The sequence below is a fragment of the Lontra canadensis genome, unplaced genomic scaffold (genome assembly GCF_010015895.1).
Source record: "Lontra canadensis isolate GAN:19392208 unplaced genomic scaffold, GSC_riverotter_1.0 scaffold3, whole genome shotgun sequence".
NCBI lineage: Eukaryota > Metazoa > Chordata > Mammalia > Carnivora > Mustelidae > Lontra > Lontra canadensis.
The window spans coordinates 46157130-46178612 of NW_022630997.1; the positions used below are offsets into that span (position 1 = coordinate 46157130).

Consider the following 21483-nt stretch of genomic DNA (forward strand, 5'->3'; position numbering starts at 1 on the left):
TCAAGGAACCTCTGTGATACTGCCATGATACTGCTAAAAATAGTACAGGTGCATTTGTATTATCAATAAGAGGGTAAGCCTGGAACGCTACTTAATGGAAAATTGTTATCAAGGCTTACGAACTATGTAAATTCCTTTGTAATATACCTGCACACAGGCATGAGGCCAAAATCTAAGAGGAAGCATGCAAAGGCTCCCTCTGGCTTAAAGGCAGCCAAAGGCCGGTATTAAATCTAGTTATCAGTATAAAATTCAGTAACAAGTGGGAAAAAAATGAGTCTCGTATATACATCTGATTGGAAATGTGAAGTTCTGTTTGGATATTGATTCTGCCAGACCAGTTTCCTCTGATGTAGAAAATGTAGTATTTTCATAAAATTGGGGGAAAATTTGTTTCAAAAAGTATGCATACATAACACGCATACCTACAGTGATTCAGAAATCTACACAACAATATGATATCAGTAATTATCTGAGTGATGTGATTATGGATAGCTTTATTTTCTTCCATTTGCTTCTCTATTTTTTTTCAAATTTTCAACAGTGGATGCACATTACTAATATGAAAAAAATATGGTTAAAGATACTTACTAAGCACTGCCCACAAAACATATGAAACAAAAACAATGAGAGAAGCAGCTCTCAGACATTCACACCTAAATGTGAACTCATTTAAATTTCTAATGCTGAAGGGAATAAAACAGATACTTACAGATTTAAAACCTGAAGATCAGGGTAACTGGTTTAATTGAATTCTAATAGCTGTTAAGTGACCACACTAGGGCACAGAATACCAAACAGGAGGCTCTGAATCGCCAAAAGGAAGCATGAAGGTGCTGGGCTCTGTGAGATAGGAGCAAAATGAAGGGCTGAATGCAGCCCAAAGCTGAGAATTCTCCACGCCCACCCCCCCTTCTTCTGGAAGGTATGGAAAGCTATTACTAATCTTGTCAGGACCTGCCCCACTTCCCGTGCTCATAGGAAAACCAGCCTTTAGCAAGTGGACCCCTAATATCTACCTCCACTCTGCTAGTGGTTACCTACATGCTTTTCTTCTTCACTCACTTCCCTGACACTCTTCAATGTCTGTCCTAAACAAGGCCTACAAGGCCTTCCAAGATAATGACTCTTGTCTTGTTCTCATGTCCATTCCCACTTCCCACTTCTTTTACCTGACTGAATTCATGTTCAATCATCACACCCAAAAGCTTTCTCTAAACTCCCACCCCCATTCCTGGACTGGGCTGGGTGCCCTTGTGTAGAGCTCTCAAATTATTGCACTTAGTCACTGCCGTGGACCTAAGTTTATGTGTCCATCGATTTCACTAGATTCTAAGCTCCTGAGGCCAGAGACCAGACACACCTTACCTTTGTACCCCAAACACAGTGCCTGGGATACTGTAGGTATACGACTTACCCAGACTAAATTACCAGTATTCGTGCACCCTTGTAGGAATGGAGCCCCTTTCACCTTTCATATAAATCCAGAGCTCACTACTACTCAAATGCAGAGGTGAGACTTTCTTCCCCCAAAGAAAGTTATCAGGAACCCCATTGCCCATAATCAAAATTTCTCCCTTAGTTATCTGGAACCCCATTGCCCATAATCAAAATTTCTCCCTTAGTTATCTGGAACCCCATTGCCCATAATCAAAATTTCTCCCTTTCTTAATCTTATCTAGAACTGAGTCCTTTACAACTCCCCAGCTTAACTGCAATCTGGCCCTTCTTGAAAAATACTCCTCCTGCAACTTTCCCATGTATATGTTGCTCATTCCCTACATCCCGTGTACCCTGGTATTAGTCTTCTCCTCCAAACCATTTCCAAACTAATACTCCTTCAGTATCATGTAAACGCCCTTGTCCCTTTGAGGACATGTGGCAATATCACCCTATGAGGAAGAGTCCTCATTCTGGTAACCTAACCTCCACCATTCATTGATAGCTTGGCACCTGGCTTATTCTTCCCCTCCCTCCTCGGTCTGGAGACTTCACCGTCCATAAAACCACCTGTGCTAGCTTCTCTGTTCTTTAACCATCTCAACTGAAATGACCTACACCCCCATCGGCCTACTACCAAACCCCACACTTGTCTTGTCCCGAAGTGCTCCACTCCTGAAATTTCAAATTCAGACAGCTCTCAGTGACCTTCAGTCCCCTGTCCCTTCCACATTCTCCCTGTCATCAACTCCACCTCCGCCTCAGTTCTGAGGCAGTCTAGACTCCATAGCCCATTACTCCAGTAACTTTTGCCAAAGTCCTTAATATATCCACCTTGTCATCCTTTCATGTCGCAGAGCAAACCCCAATCCTAGATCAATCATCTCCCATCTCCACCCCTACAACAGAATATTGAGTATCACCACAGGAAATCCCTCAAGTGCTCTAATTGCTGCCACTACACATTCAGTCTCTAACGTCACCTGGACCCTCAAAGCTGCCTGTTAACACCAGTTTGCCTAGTAAGCTCTCCATCTTGCTCTACAGCTGATGCCTCAGCATTTCTCCCATCTCCTCAGATCTCTGAGCCTGCTACTTTCCTCTTCACCCTCAGCAGACGACCATGAAAGAATACCACAGGGGAAAAAAAAAAAAAAGACATCAGGCAGGAATCTGTCAACTTTTTACCTTAACACCTGCAAATTCACCTACATGATAAACATTTCTTCTTGGCAAAATGTTAAGAGATGTGCTTCTCCCACCTAAGATCAAAATCTCCAGTGTGTGCTTAAAGCTCATCCTTCCAGGTCTTCATAGGGATCTTGCTCCATCATATATTTTCCCTTCATCCCTCCTTTCTAATTCCTTCCCATAGTAGTTCATCCTCTGATTTCCCTCATCCTCCCCCAACACACACATACAAAAAACTGTCATCTCATGTCCTTTCTTTTACATCCAGCTTTAGCTTATTCTTCCTTACTTCACAGCCAAATTTCTGGAAGACATGTTTGCTCTCCCTAGTGCTTTCTCTCATTTCTTGCTGAGCCCACTGATAAATGGTTTCTACTCTCCATACTTTATTAATATGGTTGCTCCCCATGTCACATGTCTTTTTGCCAAATCCAGTGGGCATCTCAGGTTCATCTTCTGGTTCCTCGGAAAGCCTCATACTCCTGGGCTTTCTGCTGCCTTCTCACCTCTTCTTGATGGTAATGGGATTCCCTTCCTCTGCTATGCAGTAAATACATTTTTCTGTCTCTGAGTTCCTCCCTAGTCCTCTTTTCTTCCTATATGTTCACTAGATAATCTCTTCCACTGCCTTAACTACAATTAACCTTTTTAATTTTTTTAATTTTTCTTACAATTAACCTTTTTAAAAACTATGTCCAAATTTTTACACCTTGAGAACAGATGTCTCTCCTTCAAATCTATAAATCCAAGTGTCTACTCTTTATTTCCTCTTAAATCTTCTTTTATTATCTCATGGGCTATTCAATATTAAAATATATCTGATATTGAACTAACCATGCCCTCCCTCCCCTTGCTTTGTTCTTTCTCCTACTACCTTATTTCAGTGACAAAAATCTCTTTCTTTTGCACCTCTCTCATCTTCCAGTTCAATCAAGCACTAAGTCCTAACAATGTTATTTCCTACAACTTTGGAGGGGCCTGTCTGGCTTGGTTGGAAGAACATGTGACTCTTGATCTTGGGGTCACTGAGTTCAAGCCCTACATTAGGTGTAGGGATGAAAGAAAGAAAAAGAAAGAAAGAAAGAAAGAAAGAGAGAGAGAGAGAGAGAGAGAGAGAGAAAGAAAGAAAGAAAGAAAGAAAGGAAGAAAGAAAGAAAAGGAAAGGAAAGAAAAGTAAAGAAAGAAAGGAAAAAGAAAACTTAAAACAAAAAATTTTGTAAATCTTGGGGCGCCTGGGTGGCTCAGTCATTGGGCATCTACCTTCGGCTCAGGTCATGATCCCAGAATCCTGGGATTGAGACCCGCATCAGGCTCCCTGTTCAGCGCGAAGCCTGCTTCTCCCTCTTCCACTCCCCCTGCTTGTTTTCCCTCTCTTGCTATGCCTCTGTCAAATAAATAAATAAAATCGTGAAAACAAAACAAAACTTTGGAAATCTATTCATGTTTCTCAATGTCACCACTGCTATTTAGCACAGTGGTTAAGAATGCTGGTTCAGAAGCAACACTTACCGGGGTTTAAATCCTCAATCCACTACATATTATCCAGCTCTGATTCTGGACAAGTAATAAGCTCCCAAATGCCTCAGTTCTTATCAGTCAAAATATGTTCCCTGACATTAGTGCAGACCGTCACCTCTACCTTGGATTACTCCAACATCATCTTAAGAGGCCTCCTGACCGCCAGTCTGGCCCTTCTCCAATCCAGTCTCCTCAGTGCAGCCAGTCATCTTTTCTAAAACACAGATCTCATCATGTTACTCCTTACTTCAAATCTTTTTTCAAGAGAATGTTTGCACACAAGACCTTTAAGATCTGGTCCCTGATTAAATACTAATCATTCTCTCTTATTCCCATCCTCTGTCTGCCATATGCAAACCACAATGAACTGACTGTAGGTCCTCAGACTTCCTATGGTATTCTTTGGCTCTGGGTATCTGCATATGCTGTTCTCCCTGCCTGCAAACCTCTCTTCTAAACTCTTCTTCCCACCATACACATACTTGCTTAGATCTTCTTTTGGGTATCACCACTTCTAAGATCTTTTTTTTTTTAAACTTCGAAGCCCTTCTATCTCCAAGACTGGTCTGGGACTCTCCAAATAGGTCCTTAGCATTCCATACCTACCTATTTTACCCTTTAGAGGTTAATCTCACTCATAATTGCTTGATTGTCTTTAGACTATAAGTTCCGTATCGATAGTGCTGTGCCTTTGCGCACCACTGTACCCCTTATAATTAACACAGTGATAGGCACACTGACTTTAGTCATTATCGGTGACTAAATTATTGAGTGTACAGTGCTTGCACACCCTTTTAGTGAACTATATATAGAATTTAAACACTACACCTAACCAATCAAGTCACCAGTTTCTATAGCCCTTTAATGTAGAAGAGATTTCTTATTTTCTACTACACATCCTATGGAAGGAATGATCTGAATACAAATACACTACATTTTGCAAAATGCGAGTAATCTTAAGACTAATTTAACTGTTATGTCTTAGAAGAACCTGTAGAAGATTACATTGACAGAATTCTTAACACATAGTGAAAAGAGACAATAAAAGGAGTTTTTTTATTCAAAGGTATAACTGGATAAGTAGATTTGTTTACAACCATTCTTGTGAAATACTTTTTAAAAAAATATGACCAACTTCTTTGCAAAGAGCAGACACATACCTCAACTACGATGACCTAATTTGGGTGGATATGTACATGATTAGGCAGAAATAGGCAAGCTCACACTGGTAGCTTAACTATCAAATACTCAGTCAAAACTCCGTTTGTGGCCCCCGCTTCTTGATCGATTTCTATTCCCACTTCGTCGTCTACCATCTTGTCGACTTCCTGACCGACTTCCCTGTCGACTCTGTCTACCTGACCGGCCACCAGATCGACCACCTGACCGGCCAGACCGGCCTGACCGGCCACTTGACCAGCCACTCCTCTGCCTGGAGTTAGAAGATGTGTTTCCATCATAATATTCTTCAATTTCAGGTAACTTGGCTGGCAATGAAAGTATCCAGTCTGAATCATGCCACTCTGCCTGTTGGGGGAATTTAGAGGATTAATATAAATGCAAAATGGAAACCATAAGCGCAAGCATATGAGTACAGAAGATTCTTTTTTAATATCCATCATCTATTAGCTAAAGGCCACCTATCCATTTAAATTCAAAGTATCTGAAGCAAAACTGAAAACCAGAAAACAAAAACAAAAACATATTCGAAGCTCATTCATTAAAGTTCCTAAATTTTAGTCTTAGGAGAAACTCTCAGGCTCAGTTTGAGGCTCATAATTTCATACTCAATTTATACATTTTAAAAGAGAGCACACTGGGGTGCCTGGGTGGCTCAGTCAGTTGAGCATCCAACTCTTGATTTTGGCTCAGGTCATCAACTCAGGGTTATGAGATCAAGCCCTGCATCAGGTTCCACCCTGAAGGTGGGTCTGCTTGAAATTCTCTCTCCCTCTTCCTCTGATCCACCCCCACTCTCACATGCTCTCTACCTCTCAAATAAATAAATATTTTTAAAAATTAAAATTAAAAAAATAAAAGAGAGCATTGCTTTCTTGGCATGAAACAAACAGGCCATTAATTAGTGCATGGCTTTCAGTGGTTACAGTGACAGAAGCAAGAAGTGAGAGCTAATGCTGGGGACTAAACACCTGTCGAAAATATGTAACCACTGGAAATACTTTGGTATCAGAGTAAACAACTCAAGATTATGTGAATCAGCAGCTCATAAGCACATCACTCTATCATGTCCTGCTAAATTAACTATTATTCATTGTGATCATGAGTTGCCAAGGAAAGTGAATATTAAAATACCCTGTTGAGGGGTGCCTGGGTGGCTCAGTTGGTTAAGCTACCGACTCTTGATTTCGGCTCGGGTCATGGTCTCAGGGTCGTGAGATCGAACCCCGAGCTGGGCTCCACACTCGACAGGGAGTCTGCTTGAGGTTTCTCTCTCTCCCTCTTCCTCTGCCCCTACCCCTGCTCGCACACTCTCTCTAATAAATAAATAAATCTTAAAAAAAACAAAAAAGTTTCCCTAATAGTTAGGTATATGGAAATATTCATGGTTGAAATGATAAAATACCTACAATTTGTTTCAAATGAATACATACAACTCTTAAACCCCTTCATCTATTTCACCTAACTTGCCACCCACCTCCCCTCTGGCAACCAGTAGTTTGTCTCTATATTTAAAGATCTGTTTTTTTCCTGGCTCTTTTTTCCTTTGTTCATTTGTTTTGTTTCTGAAATTCCAGTATGAGTAAAGTCATATAGTATTTGTTTTTGTCTTAATCTTACTTTGTGTAAAATAAAAAATTATAAAAACTTATTTAAGCACACTGGGTATCGTATGCAAGTGTTGAATCACTGTGTTGTATACCTGAAACTAATATAACACTGCATGTTAACTATACTGGAATTTTTAAGTTTATTTAAGCATTAAATAAAATATTATTGTCACTTTCTCCTAGTATAATATGGAAGAGAAAATCAAAGCTGAGTTTGGGGGGAAAAAAAGAATACATATAGGAGAGTGGGAAAATGGATGGAAGTGACATGAAACCACGAAACAAACTGGCCATGAGCTGATCACTGTTGAAGCTGAGTGATGGGTACATGAATATTCATTACACAATTCTGTTTTTTATATCTGAATTTATAATAAAAAATGTTTTAAATTATGATATAGACTAGATATATTACATTAAGGAATGTTAATTGATTAAGACATCATAAGGATATTGTCACTTTTTAAAAATTCCTATTTTTTAGAGAAACCTACTCAATTTAACATAAAATTTTAAAAATACCTGTAACCTTTCTGATTCAGTTGTGGGAACGTCAAAGCAAACACCCTAAAAGCAAAATGAAAACATTTTTATTCAAATGCAGATGAGTTGATTTTTTACCAATACGCTAATACTTGGTGGTAGTTTTATAGAAGCTAAAAAAGAAAAGATAGGGCATGCCCCATGAATGTTTACAAGATTAAAACAGCTAACATATAATAATGCATGACACAGAGTAGCTGCTTACTGTATTTTCTAAATCTGAAAAGTAAACACAATATCTAACAGGAATCTACTATTACTACTACCTAGAATCTAGAGTGTTCTCTATAAAAGTTCTTGTTGACACTATAATGTTTAAAGTATAAATTTCTTGAAAAATTTAGTACTGGAAAGTCTCTATCCTGAGGAGCTGCAGTGTTTATCAGATAATAAGAATGGTATAAAACATGATGTTTCTTTTTTGGTCCTGGCTGCCAATAAATTGAAAGTTAATTTACTTCTCAACTGTGGCAGTTAGTTTGGCCTAAGTTTCTTGTTTTATTTTTCCCTCCCCTCCACATTTTTTTCTTCATGCATATATTTGTCTCATACTTGCCACAAAACATTCTTGTGGTAATAGTAAACTTTGAGAGAAATGATTCTTTCTAATAAACAATCTAATAAACTCTAGGCTAGAATAAGCCTATGTAGTAAATTTAGAAGAATAAATATAGTATCTTTTTTCAATCCATTAAAGAAACAGAGTCACTAAGATTAGAAATCTTTGCTATTTCAAAAATGTATTAAAATACTAATTTATTTAATTATCCTCTTTAATAACCAAGAGCAGGCCATTTAAAAGTCAATACTGAGTATTCTCTGAGTAATAGAGCTGTTTAGCTATTGAAATCATAAGTTACTTAGTCATAGAATAAAACACCACACACAATCACACAATATGTATCCAAGAGCAGAAACTTAGATAACTTGGTTATTACACAAATTAAGCAGGATGATTTACAGCTTTCTACCCAAAGGGGTAAACTTATATAACTCCGCCAAATTTACAAGAGGAAACAAACTATCACTCAGAGAAAACTGCATTATTCATCCTATTAGACTTCAAAAAAAAAAAAAAAAAGAAGGAAAGAATAGAATCTTTTTTAACAAAGAATAAATGTCTTTAGAGACATTTACAGTAGCTGACTGAGAAGCTTTTGACTTGTCTAGAAAAACCTACCATATTTCCTTTTAGGAGGCACATTCTGGTAATTTGGGACACAGCATTACTACTCAGCTTTCTGTTAAGTTCTTTCCATGCACAGCTGATATCCTCTATTTCTTCTGGGCTTTCCAGAGTCATGGTGACAAACCCCTTAAGAAATAAAAGTCACATTATCTTTGGAAAAAAAGCAGCAGCAAGAGGACAATGAAGTTCCAACTCTGCAGCCCTTCATGACTTCACTGTACATTTCTCATGAGCCATCAGTATAACGTGGCTGCCAAAATAAAAAAAAAAGTAACTTTTCTTAAATAAAGATTTTACTTAAGATTTTAAATCTTTAAAGATTTAAATCTTTAAAAATAAAGATTTATTTTGTCAGCGAGAGTGTGTGTGTGTGAGAGCACAAGCAGGGGAAGCCACAGGCAGAGGGAGAAGCAGACTCCCCACTGAGCAGGGAGCCTGAGGCAGGACTCGATCCCAAGGACCTGGGATCATGACCTAAGCTGAAGGCAGATGCTTAATCGACTGAGCCACCCAGGGGTCCCAAAAATAACTTCTTTAAAACTATATTAATAGAAGACTAATGTTTACAGATCACTGAAAGAACCATTCTTCTTTGTATTTCTGTAAAGACTATATATTTCATTCTAACCATCATGCTTTAAGAGATAACTGGAGCATCAGAGAAAAGATAAAGTAGTGAAAAACTGAGGAAATGCTGAAAGAGTCAAAGTTAGCTTGAGTGGAAAAACAAAAAGACATAAATCTCTTTAAACTTTTAGAGGACTATTACATATCTAAAAATTGCTTGTTCTGTAAAACTTCACCAGACAGCAAAAAGATCAACATGAAGAAGATACAGGAAGGGATTCATCTAATAATTCTGGGGTTTTTTTTTTGGTTTTTTTGTTTGTTTGTTTGTTTTTAAGTTAGCTCTATACCCAGCATGGGGCTTGAACTCACAACCCCAAGATCAAGAGTCGCATGTTTTACCGACTAAGCCAGCCAGAAGCCCCTCATCTAAAATAGCTACTGAGTGTCCTCTATGTATTTGCCAGAGACTATAGTAAATGCTATAGTTTCAGCAGTAAATAGTCCTTTCTCTCATGCAGGTTCATTCTAGTGCTGGGGGTGGGGTTGGTGGGGATGAGGTGGGATAGACCGTAAATGAATAAGCAAATATGTAAAATGCCCAATAGATGGGCGCCTGGGTGGCTCAGTGAGTTAAAGCCTCTGCATTCGGCTCAGGTCATGATCTCAGGGTCCTGGGATCGAGTCCAGCGTCGGCTCTCTGCTCCGCAGGGAGCCTACTTCCTCCTCTCTCTCTGCCTACTTGTGATCTCTGTCAAATAAATAAATAAAATATTTAAAAAAATAATAATAAAAATAAAATAAAATGCCCAATAGTAATAAGCATCATAAAGAAAAATAAAGCAGGGCAAGGGAACAGAGAGTAAAGGGAAAGAAAGGTAAGCTAGTTATACAGGGTGATCAGGAAAGACCTCTGTAATGTGGTGATATTTGAAGAGACCTAAATAAAGTGAAGGAGGAAGCCGTGTGGTACAAAGAACGAACACCTGAAACAGTGCAAGTGCAAAGGTCTTGTGTGGAAGTATATTTATGTTCAAGTAACAAGTAGGTTAGGGTAGCCAAAACAAGCACGGGAAGAGTGATGAGATGAGGTCAGAGAAGTACCATGGGGATGACCCGTAGTACCTTTGTGGTAAAGGCTTTGGATTTTGGTTGGACTATAAAAGAAAATTTCAAACCCACTAATAGAGTTTTTAAGATATTTAATCAGAAGTTAGATGACCCATCTGCCAAAGAGGGATTCTTTTATTAGATAAGGGTTGGGAACAAATGATCTCTTAGGTACTTTTTGGCTCTAAAGGCTATCTTAGTATTTCCTAAAAGGTATGGCTTAAGTATTTTCTTAAGTATTTGGTGGTAGGGGCGCCTGGGTGGCTCAGTTGGTTAAGCGTCTGGCCTTGGCTCAGGTCATGATCTCAGGGTCCTGGGATGGAGCCCCGCATCAGGCTCCCTGCTGAGCGGGGCATCTGCTTCTCCCTCTGCCTCTCGCCGTGGCTTGTATTTTCTCTCTTACTCACTCTCGCTCAAATAAATAAATAAAATCTTAAAAAAAAAAAGTAGGGGCACCTGGGTGTCTCAGTGGGTTAAAGCCTCTGCCTTCCACTCAGGTCATGATCCCAGGGTCCTGGGATCAAGCCCTGCATTGGGCTCTCTGCTCAGCAGAGAGCCTGCTTCTCTCCCTCTCTCTGCCTGCCTCTCTGCCTACTTGTGATCCCTGTCAAAAAAATAAATAAAATCTTTAAAAGAAAAAAAGTATTAGGTGGGTTATTAGGAAAAGGGTACTTGTTCACTGCTAAAGCACTACCCCACATATTACTAATTACACGGAGTAAAAGATACCTTTACAATTGGAATATAACTTTCCATTACAAACAAGTGATCAAACTAAGCATTATTAGTACTAAAACAATCTGACATTATATACCTCCTGATGTTACACAGTACGAAGTACATTATCACCCAGAGGGTACTTCGGCCAAAACTGTTTAACCTGAATATAAAATCAAGCTTTCACTTTACTTCCAGCTTACAGGGGAGGCTGAATAAAGGCAAAAGTTAAAAGATGTATGAAGAAAAGAAAACCAGAAAAACCCAGATAAGAAACTAGACTCTGATCTAGACAACTAATCTATATTCTTCAAAAAATTAATAAAATTAATAAAAATGATGGGAAAACAGTTCCAGATTAAGAGAAACGTAACACCAAATGTAGCATATGAACTTGAATTGATCCTGATTTTTTTTTTTTTTAAGATTTTATTTAAAGAGACAGCGAGCGAGCACATGCACAAGTGCATGCATAGGGGTAGCGCACGGGGGTCGGGGGCAGATGGATAAAGACAGGCAGACTCCATGCTGAGTGCACAGCCCAACATGGGGCTCAATCTCACAACCCTGAAGATCCAGGTGTTTTTTTTTTTTAAAGATACACAGTGTGAGGAACACCTAGGTGGCTCAGTTTGTTAAGTGTCTGCCTGCGGCTCACAGGTCATGATCTCAGGGTCCTGGGACTGAGTCCCACATTGAACTCCCAGCTCAGTAGGGAGTCTGTTTCTCCCCCTCCCTCTCCCAGTTCATGCTCTCTCTCTCTCATATAAATAAAATCTTTAATAAAAATAAAATAAATTAAAAAATAAAGATACACTGTGGGGGGAGGGCATCTAGGTGGCTCAGTAGGTTAAGGCATCCAACTCTTGGTTTCGGCTCAGGTCTTGGTCTTAGGGTCATGGGATGGAGCCCTGCATCAGGCTCTGCTCTGGGTATGGAGCCTGTTTGGGACTCTCTGTCTCCCTCTTTCTCTCAAAAAAAAAAAGAAAAAAAGAAGATACACAGTGTATGGAGAGGGGGAGGGAAGAGTTGGGACACATGAAGTCACTCCCAGCAAAATGACATTTGACTAAACTATTAACACTTGCCAGATGGAAAACATCAGCCACCCCTGATGTACTCATTCATACTATGCCAAATTGTCACATGCAAGTTTACCTGCCCTGACCTTTTTGTTCTCCTCTTTCACCAACTCTCCCTCTTTCTCTCAATCTCTGTCCCCACCCAAACATCAGAGAGCTTTCTTGCTGAGTGGTCCTGCCATCCAGGGACTCTCCTCACTTATACCCTGATAAGTAGTAAATCTTTGAACTACTTGCAACCAATGGGTCTGGTGTGGTTTGTTTTAACAACTGATACTAACCGACAAGGGGCTAGGTCAGATGGTATCACACTACACACACACCCCACCCCATACACATAGCCCCTCCACATATACAGGTAATCCTAACTTTGCATGGCATTGAATCGATGCTTTGATTTATGTTTATCTATGCACAGAATCTATGCTTTGATTTGTATGGTTCCATGGCAACTTATAAAATAAAGAATAGGGTCTTGTGTGTAAGTTTCAGTTAACACAGTACTGTGCAAAGTGAAAGTCTCTTGTTTTTCTCTCCAGATAGAGGGATTATCTATGGTTCGATTTTAATCTTTTCTCAACCATACATGATTTTCTCATAGATTTCTACCTTATCAGAGGTGATCAAAGATCGTGGTTCAAAACTTGATGCACCAGAGATGTGGGCTAATGCTGCAGCCAATGCATCCACTGCCCCTTTCTCTTCTATCAATCTCTGAGCTGATGGTCGGAAAAAATCAACAGCAGCATAAGAAACGGAAGCCAGAGACCTATGGTGTAAAAAGAATAGATTTTCTTGGTCAAGACAAAGGTAAAAAACTAAATATAAGAGAATGAATGGGAAAAGAAAGAGCAACGTTTTCGTACTTTAATATAACTTAAAGTCTGCTGGTAAAACTGGTGATTAAGTTTTCTGATATTTGAACTAGGAGAGCTTAAAGATGAATAGCCTAATACAAAAGAAAAATTTATTCAGCAAGGTCAGAAAGCATACCTGATGGCATCCATGCTTTTAGATTTAACTAAATCCATTGTAGAAGGTACACCTACACGTTTAAAAGTAATTCCCTGAAAATGAAAGAATTACATTAAAGAAAAATGGAAGTCTTTACAATTAATTCCTAAATTCATATAGTTTGTTGAATTTCCATTTCTTGGACTTAAAGATTTCAAGCCCCAGTAGATCAAAAGACCTGCTTTTTCTAATAAATCATCAATTACAAATTCTAGGAAGAGAAAAAAAAATTTAATTGCCCTTAGTTACAGTCATGAAATTTCACAGCAAAATAAAGCTGATTCTAAAAAAGGAAAAAAAGATGCTGATCACCTCTATCAACTTTTTTTTATTACCCTATCTCATTTTACAAAGTAGATGAAATAGCATTTAAAACACACACATCATGAAAATAGGGGAAAATGTCAAATATCACATACACAAAAAAAATACAGGCCACAAATAATGTATACAATTTCTTACAGAAACTGGCCGTTTTTACCTTAACTCAATATCATCTTAAAAAATACACCAAGACTATGGCAGTCACCCCTTTGTAATACTGGACTATGAGATACTGAAATCACAATGCGCTTCTGATTTTAGAACCAAGAGAGAAATTCAAGGGAAAAATGAGAAAGTCAGCTCTTCTGTCTTCACAATAAAAGCTGTATCAAAACAAAGTCTTGCAGCTCATATAAATTTAGCTTTCCACATGCTTCACATCCAAATGCAGCTTAAACTGAGAAAAGTTATAAGCATCTATTTGTGAGAACAAATATAAAAAGAGCTCTTTTCTAAAGCACCATTTAGATAATAAGCCTGAAATAATTTAACTCTACTTACTGCTTTTTGTTCCACATATCTTAGTTGACCTCTTTCTCTGGGTTGATAAAAACATATGCAAATCCCTGTCCGGCCAGCTCTACCTGTGCGTCCAGAACGATGAATATAGGACTCAACATCCTGAAAATAAAAGAAGCAATACTTTTTTTAAATCTGGCAAAAAAAAAAAAAAAATCTGGCCAGTACAGTCATTCCAACAACGAAATAATAATGCTAACAATAACAAAACTGCTACTACTAATAACATTTTTATTTCAAACCTAGTGCTCTTTCATCATCCTTTTATGCTGAATATTTGGATAAAACAGGATTTAAAATATTTATCCACTGCATCCCAAGGCTCTTCATATGACAACTTTTTATAATCCCTCTGCATGATTCCATGCTTCAAATCCAAAGAAAAGTTAACATCTGCTAAGACATCAGATTCTGACCAATTTAATACGGCATCAGTAAAAAATGGTTAACAGCAAGAACGATAACATATTTTTCATATTCCAAGCAGTATCTTTATAAATAAAATGGCAATTTACACGCTGTTCTTATAGTCCCTGAATAAAATCTCATTTCTTACCTGGGGAGGAGAACTTTGAATCACCAGGTCAACCTCAGGAATGTCCAAACCACGGGCAGCCACGTTGGTTGCCACCAAAACTTTAAAACTACCTTCTCTGAAGCCTTTCAGTGTAATTTCTCTTTGTGACTGTGCAATGTCCCCATGTAAACACTGGGCATTCTATTTGAAAAAAAGGGAAAAAGTTAAGTGTACAGCTCACACTTGCAATTGATAGCACCCTAACACCACATAGTCTGTGCTCCTTCCTGTTTTTCAATCTTTTGAATCTCTGCACCCAACATGGGGCTCAAACTCATGACCCCAAGATTAAGAATCAGATGCTCCACTGACTGAGCCAGCCAGGTGCCCCAATGTTTCTATTTTCTGATAATTATAGTAATGCATACTTATCATTCAAAAAGACCAAACATTATAGAAAATATTTAGCATGGGCGCCTGCATGGCTCAGTCGGTTAAGCATCTGCCTTCCGCTCAGGTCAAGATCTCAGGGTCTTGGGATGGAGCCCCGTGTCAGGCTCTCTGCTCAGCAGGTACTCTGCTTCTCCCTCTCCCTCTGCTGCTGCCCCTGCTTGTGCATGCGTGCTCTGTCAAATAAAGTCTTAAAAAAAATATTTAACACAAAATGTAAAAGCTTCCCTTAATATCAGCCTCCTAATAATTCACTAACAGTCTGGGGAATATTTCTCCAGATATATTTTTTTAAAACACACATAGAGGGGCACCTGGGTGGCTCAGTGGGTTAAATAAGCATCTGCCTTTGGCTCAGGCCATGATCCCAGGATCCTGGGACAGAGGCTCATGTGGGGTTCACTGCTCAGCAGGTAACCTGCTTCTCCCTCTCCCTCTGCCCCTTCCTCTGTTCATGCTTTCTCTTTCAAATAAGTAAATAAATCTTTAAAAACACACACACACACATACACATATAACCCACATATAGCAGCATACTTTATGTATTTACTTATAAAACGGGATCACACTACATAATCACTGTTTTGAAACCTGCTTTACAAATTTTCTTAGCCATTTTTCCACATCTATAAATATAACCCTACTTCATTTTTTCAAAACTATATGATTTCATCATATGATATAGTACCATTTATTTTAGCAATATCCTATTATGACCATTTGGGTCATATCCAAGTTTTCACCTTTAGAAACAATACTACAATGAACAACATCGCACTTATATCTCTGGACCTCCTCCCCATCCCCCGGTATATGTGTATTTTAGTAGGACACATATGTAGAAGGTGAATTTCTAGATAAAAAATTATGGACATTTAACATTTTAATAGCTACTGCAAAACCGTGTTGTAAGAAGAGGTTCTGGGGGTGGGAGCGCCTGGCTGGCTCACTGGGAAGAGCATGCAACTCTCAATCACGGGGCTGTGAGTTCGAACCCCACATTGAGTGTAGAGATTACTTGAATAAATACATACATTAACTTAAGGGAAAAAAAAGTTGTGCCCATTTACTCTAACATTTATGAGTCTTTGGTTTATCATACCCTACCTACCCTGTATATTACGAATCATTATAATTTTTGTGAATCTAATAGGCAAAAATGATTTGCTAATGTTTTATTTACATTTCTACAATATTTAATAACACTGAACCTATTTTTATACAATTTATATATTATCTTCTACTCGTACTGCAAATAATTTTTCTATTGCAAACGAGTTTCCTAGCATTCTAGCTGCTATTAAAATTTAAAAGTTCAGGGGTGCTTGGGTGGCACAGCTGGTTGAGCAGTGACTCTTGTTTTCCACACAGGCTGTGATCTCAGGGTCCTGGGATCGAGCCCCATGTCAGGCTCTGTGCTTGGTGCAGACTCTGCTTGACACTATTCCTCCCTCTCACTCTGCCTCTTCCCCTGTTCGCGCTCTCTAAAATAAATAAAATTTCTAAAAAAAATTTTTTTAATGTTTCAAAGGGTTCATAACAATGATTTAACCCTAACCATATCTAAAGCTTAGTAACTAAGCCTAATGTATTCATGAGTGAATTCACCAGGTACTTGCTATGCACCAGTTCTGAAACAATCATAAAGAAACAGCCCTGGGACAGACAAGTTGACAGGTATTTTCAATACAGTATGATATGTACGATAAGCAGGTGCAGGGCACTACTGGAATACTTGAGAGAAAAACCCAACTTAAGGGGCACCTGGGTGGCTTAGTGGGTTAAGCCTCTGCCTTTGGTTTAGGTCATGATCTCAGGGTCCTGGGATTGAGCTCCGCATCCGGCTCTCTGCTTGGCAGGGGGCCTGCCTCCCCCTCTCTCTCTGCCTGCCTCTCTGACTACTTGTGATATCTCTCTCTCTCTCTCTCTCTCTCTGTCAAATAAATAAATAAATAAATAATAAAATCTTAAAAAAAAAAAAAGAAAGAAACCTAACTTAATTCTGTTTAAGGGGAAGGCAGCACTGAAGGTGAGACTGGACAGATCATAAGGAACTAGTAGGCAGAAGGATGAGCAGGAGACTAGGGAGTTTTGGGCAGAAAAAAAAATTCATACATAAACAGTGTGTCAGGGAACTACAAATATACAAGTATTGCTGAACCACAGTGTGAAAGGGGAAAGTGTTAAGAGATGAGGCTGGAAAGGAATATGATTTTATCCTGTGGACAACATGAAACAACTGAATGATTGGAAGCCGAAGAGTATCCTGAACATACTTGCATCACTGAAGGAATACTCTGGTTATAATGTATAGAATGTATTAGGAAAGGGCAAGGCAAAAGCTAGGGAGACCCAGATAGCAGGCTGTTGTAGAAATCCAAAAGAGGTATCAGTGTCCTCGCCAAGGCAGTGGCAATGACCATCTATTCATTCAATAAATATTTAGTGATCTACAACATGCTGAGCACTCAGGATAAAATGGCAAACAAAAACGAGACTGCCCCCCTGCTCATCCTCTTTATACTTTGGTAGGGGAGATGGAAATTAATCAAATAATGAGGCATGCAAACAAATTTAGCCAACAAGCTTAAACAATGTTGCACCAGTCTAAGAGGCAAAGAGCATTTATCTATTTTTTTTTTAGAGAGGGAGAAGTGGGGAGGCAGAGGGAGGGAGAGAGAATCCCAAGCAGGCTCCACATGGAGCTGACATGGGGTTTGATCTCACAACCCTGAGATGATGACCTGAGCTGAAATCAAGAGTCAGATGCTCAGGGGTGCCTGGGTGGCTCAGCTGGTTAAGCCTCTGCCTTCAGCTCAGGTCATGATCCCAGGGTCCTGGGATCAAGCCCCACATAAGGCTCCCTCCTCAACAGAGAGCCTGATTCTCCCTCTCTCTCTGCCTGCTTTTCTGCCTACTTGTGTGCTCTCTCTCTCTCTGTCAAATAAATAAATAAAATCTTAAAAAAAAAAAAAAAAAAGAGTCAGATGCTCAATCTACTGAGCCACCCAAGCACTCCAAGGCAAAGAACATTTGTAAGAGAACAATCTGACCTATTTTGGGGCAAGGAAGAATTCCTTGTAAGTGGTACTCTGGACTTTTATCTGAAAGATGAGTAGGAGCTGCTAAGCAAGGAAGACTGTAAGTTCAAGGGCCCTGGGATGACAGGAAACATGGCAAATATGGAGAGCGTGCAGAATGAGGAGAAGGTACAATAAGACGAAGCTGGAAAGTAAGTAGGGGCGAGGCCATAAAAGAATTCAAGAACTATTGGTAGATGAAATCCGGGGGGCCTGGTAAGGGGAGGAGAAATGAAATATAAAGGAAAGAAATATTACACATGACCTCCAGATTTCAAGCTTCTGAAATAGTAGTAAGAAAGAAATGGACCATTTTAAGAGCACCCGGGTGGCTCAGTCAGTTAGGTGTCTGATTCTTTGTTTTAGCTCAGGTCTTGATCTCATGGGTCATGGGGAACTTGCTTAAGGAGTCTTTGCCTCTGCCCCTACCCCCACTCTCACTTGAACTTGCTTTCTCTAAAAAAACCTTATTTTTAATTTTATTTATTTATTTAGAGAGAGGGCATGCACACAGAGTGCACATGTGCTTGTAAGCAGAGTGGGGAGGGGCAGAGACAGAATCCCAAACGGGGATTCTGTGGAGCCTGACGGAGGTCTTGATTCCACCACCGAGATCATGACCTGAGCTGAAATCAAGAACCAGATGCTTCAGTGACTGAGCCACCCACGTGCCCCACTGATATCACTCTTTAAAAGGGAAACATGGGCAAAGAAACATGAAGTGACTTGCTCAAGGTTACACAGCTAGTAAGTAATATAACTGGGATTTAAACCCTAATATGTCTGACTCCGAAGTCTGTAATATTAGTCACTATGCTCAGGAAGAATACATAGTGAGAAGGCGCAAGGACAGACATTAGATCTATGAGGAATGCCAATACTGGAAGTACGAACAAGAATACAAAAAGACCTCAACAAAACTTAGAAATGTTAGCTGGAGAGGGAAGAAAACCTGTGTGATATCGCAGAACCCAAGGTAAGAGAAATGTTCAAGAAAGGAAACATTGCCTTACTGTTGTTTTTAAGTCATAAAAAAAATACTTTAAAATAAATTGGATGGTTTTCCATTGTGAAATTTTCAAATTCACTTTTTAAATTTTTTTAATTAAATTCAATGAATTAACATACAATGTATTACTAGTTTCAGAGGTAGAGTTCAGTGATTCATCAGTCTTGTACAATACCTTGGGCTCATTATTACATCACATGCCTTTCCCAATGTCCATCATCCAGTTATCCCATCCCCTTGGCCCCTTCGAATTCACTTTTTAAAAATTTGATACAACACTGATTTTTTTCACTTGATAACTAGTCCTAAGAAGTGACATTAATACATTTATAATACCAGTGATGGTTTCCAGATCTCCAACTTATGAGTAAATCATTTTCCAAAATGATTTGTGGGCAGGCATGTGTGGGTGTGTGTATGTATGCATGTGACTGTTCAGCATTAAGAAAGCATTGTTCTGGTAAAAACTGACTTTAAGAAAAAAATTAAAAATTAAGAAAAAGAAACCACTGAAGTTCCTCCATTAGTCCCTAAAATCCTGTATCCCCTATAATGATGTATTACTACTTTTTACCTAAATAGGAAACCAGCAGAAGAGAAACTGCATTGCTCTCAACCACAGAAGCTCATTAGTAAGAAGGGAATTCTCAGCCAGCCTTTGCAGCAAGGCAGGTCCTCCCTAGGAGATAAAACAAGAGCTTCTGCAACACTACCACTGCTCAGTGTTCTAAAGAAGTAACAGGAAAAAAGGTAAATCAACTACCCTCGATCATTTTCACTATTTACCAGTTGTCGTCCATGTAAACTGTATATAAAGCTAAAACTATACAGTTAGTTAAAATGATACTGGGGAAGATATTAACAGCATAGTCTTTGAATCTCCAGTTCCCACATAAAAACAAGCACAGCAATTAGGACAACAAACTTAAAAATCCACAGACATATAGGACAAAAGTAAGAAACAAGTATTTTCATAAGATTTCCAAAACATGAACAGGTAGAGACAAGACTTGTATATATGGGGCAAGGGGGAGATCTGCTGGTCCTAAGAACAGATACTCCCTAGAAAGCACAATGGACCTATTTAAGGATAGCAGCTGAAAGCAGAAGAGTTTTTGTACACTGAAGGGCGATTATAAGGAACCAGAAGTAAGGTCTGAAAGAGGCTGGAGCAGCCTGGACCCTTTATGAACTTTCAAAATTTACACGCCAATGCTTCCTTGCCAGGACAAAGGTCCACAGTAAGGAGAAAGGGTTGGATCTGGGATCCAAATTGAGGATGCCAGGGATCACAGAAGCAAAGGAAGAGAAGATTGAGATAAAAGTGAGGGAAAAGATAGCCAGAGCTCAGAAAGTGGGGATCTTTTTTTTTTTTTTAACAGCTTTATTGAGATATAATTTACATACCAAACAGTAACAGAAGCAGCAGCTCTAGAGCTGTGAAGCTTGAAAACTATTCTGACCCATGCCTGCCCATTTAAAGCTCATAAAGAGTCAGTAGAACATGCAACACTCCATCTTAGGGTTGTGAGTTGGAGCCCCACACTGGGTGTAGAGATTACAAAATCTTTAAAAAAAAAAAATTAATTTCACCTAAAAATGAGCAACAGTAAAGAATAAAATTCTTAACACCAAAATAAATAAATAAACCCAAATAATCCAATTAAAAAATGGACAGAAGACAAGAACAGACATTCTTCCAAAGACATTACAGATAGATAGTCAACAGACACATGAAAGACGCTGAATATCACTCACCACCAGGGAAATGCAAATCAAAACTACAATGAAATATCACCTTACACTGTCAGAATATCTAAAATCAAAAAGAAATCACAAGAAACACCAGGTGCTGGCAAGGATGTAGAGAAAAGGGAACTGTTGTGTACTATTGGTAGGAATGCAAACTGGTGCAGCCATTGTGGAAAACAGTATGGAGGTTCTTTGAAAAGTTAAAAATAGAGGCTACCTAAGCTATGCTAAGATCCAGTAACTGCACTACTGGATATTTACCCAAAAATACAAAACACTGTATTCAAAGGGATACACCCTATGTTTATTACAGCATTATTTACAACAGCCAAACTATGGAAGCAGCCCAAGTGTCCACTGACAGAGGAGTGGATAAAGGAAATATGGTATGCATATACAATTAATATTATCCAGCCATAAAAAAAGAATGGATGGACTCTTGCCATTTGCAACACGGATGGAGTGAGAGAGTATGATGCTAAGCGAAATGAGTCAGGGAAGGCCAAATACCATATGATTTTACTCATATGTGGAATTTAAGAAACTGTTTTGTTCGTTTGTTTTCATTTGTTTTAACGAAGAAAGGGAAATAAAGGGAGAAAGATAAACCAAGAAAGAGACTCTTAACTACAGAGAACAAAAAGCTGGTTACTAGAGGGGAGCAGAGCTGGA

The 21483-nt window shown here is 38.9% G+C and overlaps 1 protein-coding gene across 2 annotated transcripts in view; it reads right to left on the reverse strand.

Annotated features, from left to right (window-relative positions):
* Positions 1-5178: 5178 nt before the first annotated feature.
* DDX50 (DExD-box helicase 50) overlaps positions 5179-21483 on the reverse strand; it is a 35695-nt gene continuing 19390 nt past the window's right edge. For both annotated transcript variants that reach the window (XM_032841573.1, XM_032841565.1), the window contains 7 exons: positions 14560-14721; positions 13986-14105; positions 13140-13213; positions 12756-12915; positions 8662-8796; positions 7461-7505; positions 5179-5676 (listed from right to left, as the gene is read on the reverse strand). In XM_032841573.1, coding sequence (XP_032697464.1) covers positions 5398-5676; positions 7461-7505; positions 8662-8796; positions 12756-12915; positions 13140-13213; positions 13986-14105; positions 14560-14721 — 975 coding nt within the window. In that variant the 3' untranslated portion in view covers positions 5179-5397. The remainder of the gene's footprint in view (positions 5677-7460; positions 7506-8661; positions 8797-12755; positions 12916-13139; positions 13214-13985; positions 14106-14559; positions 14722-21483) is intronic.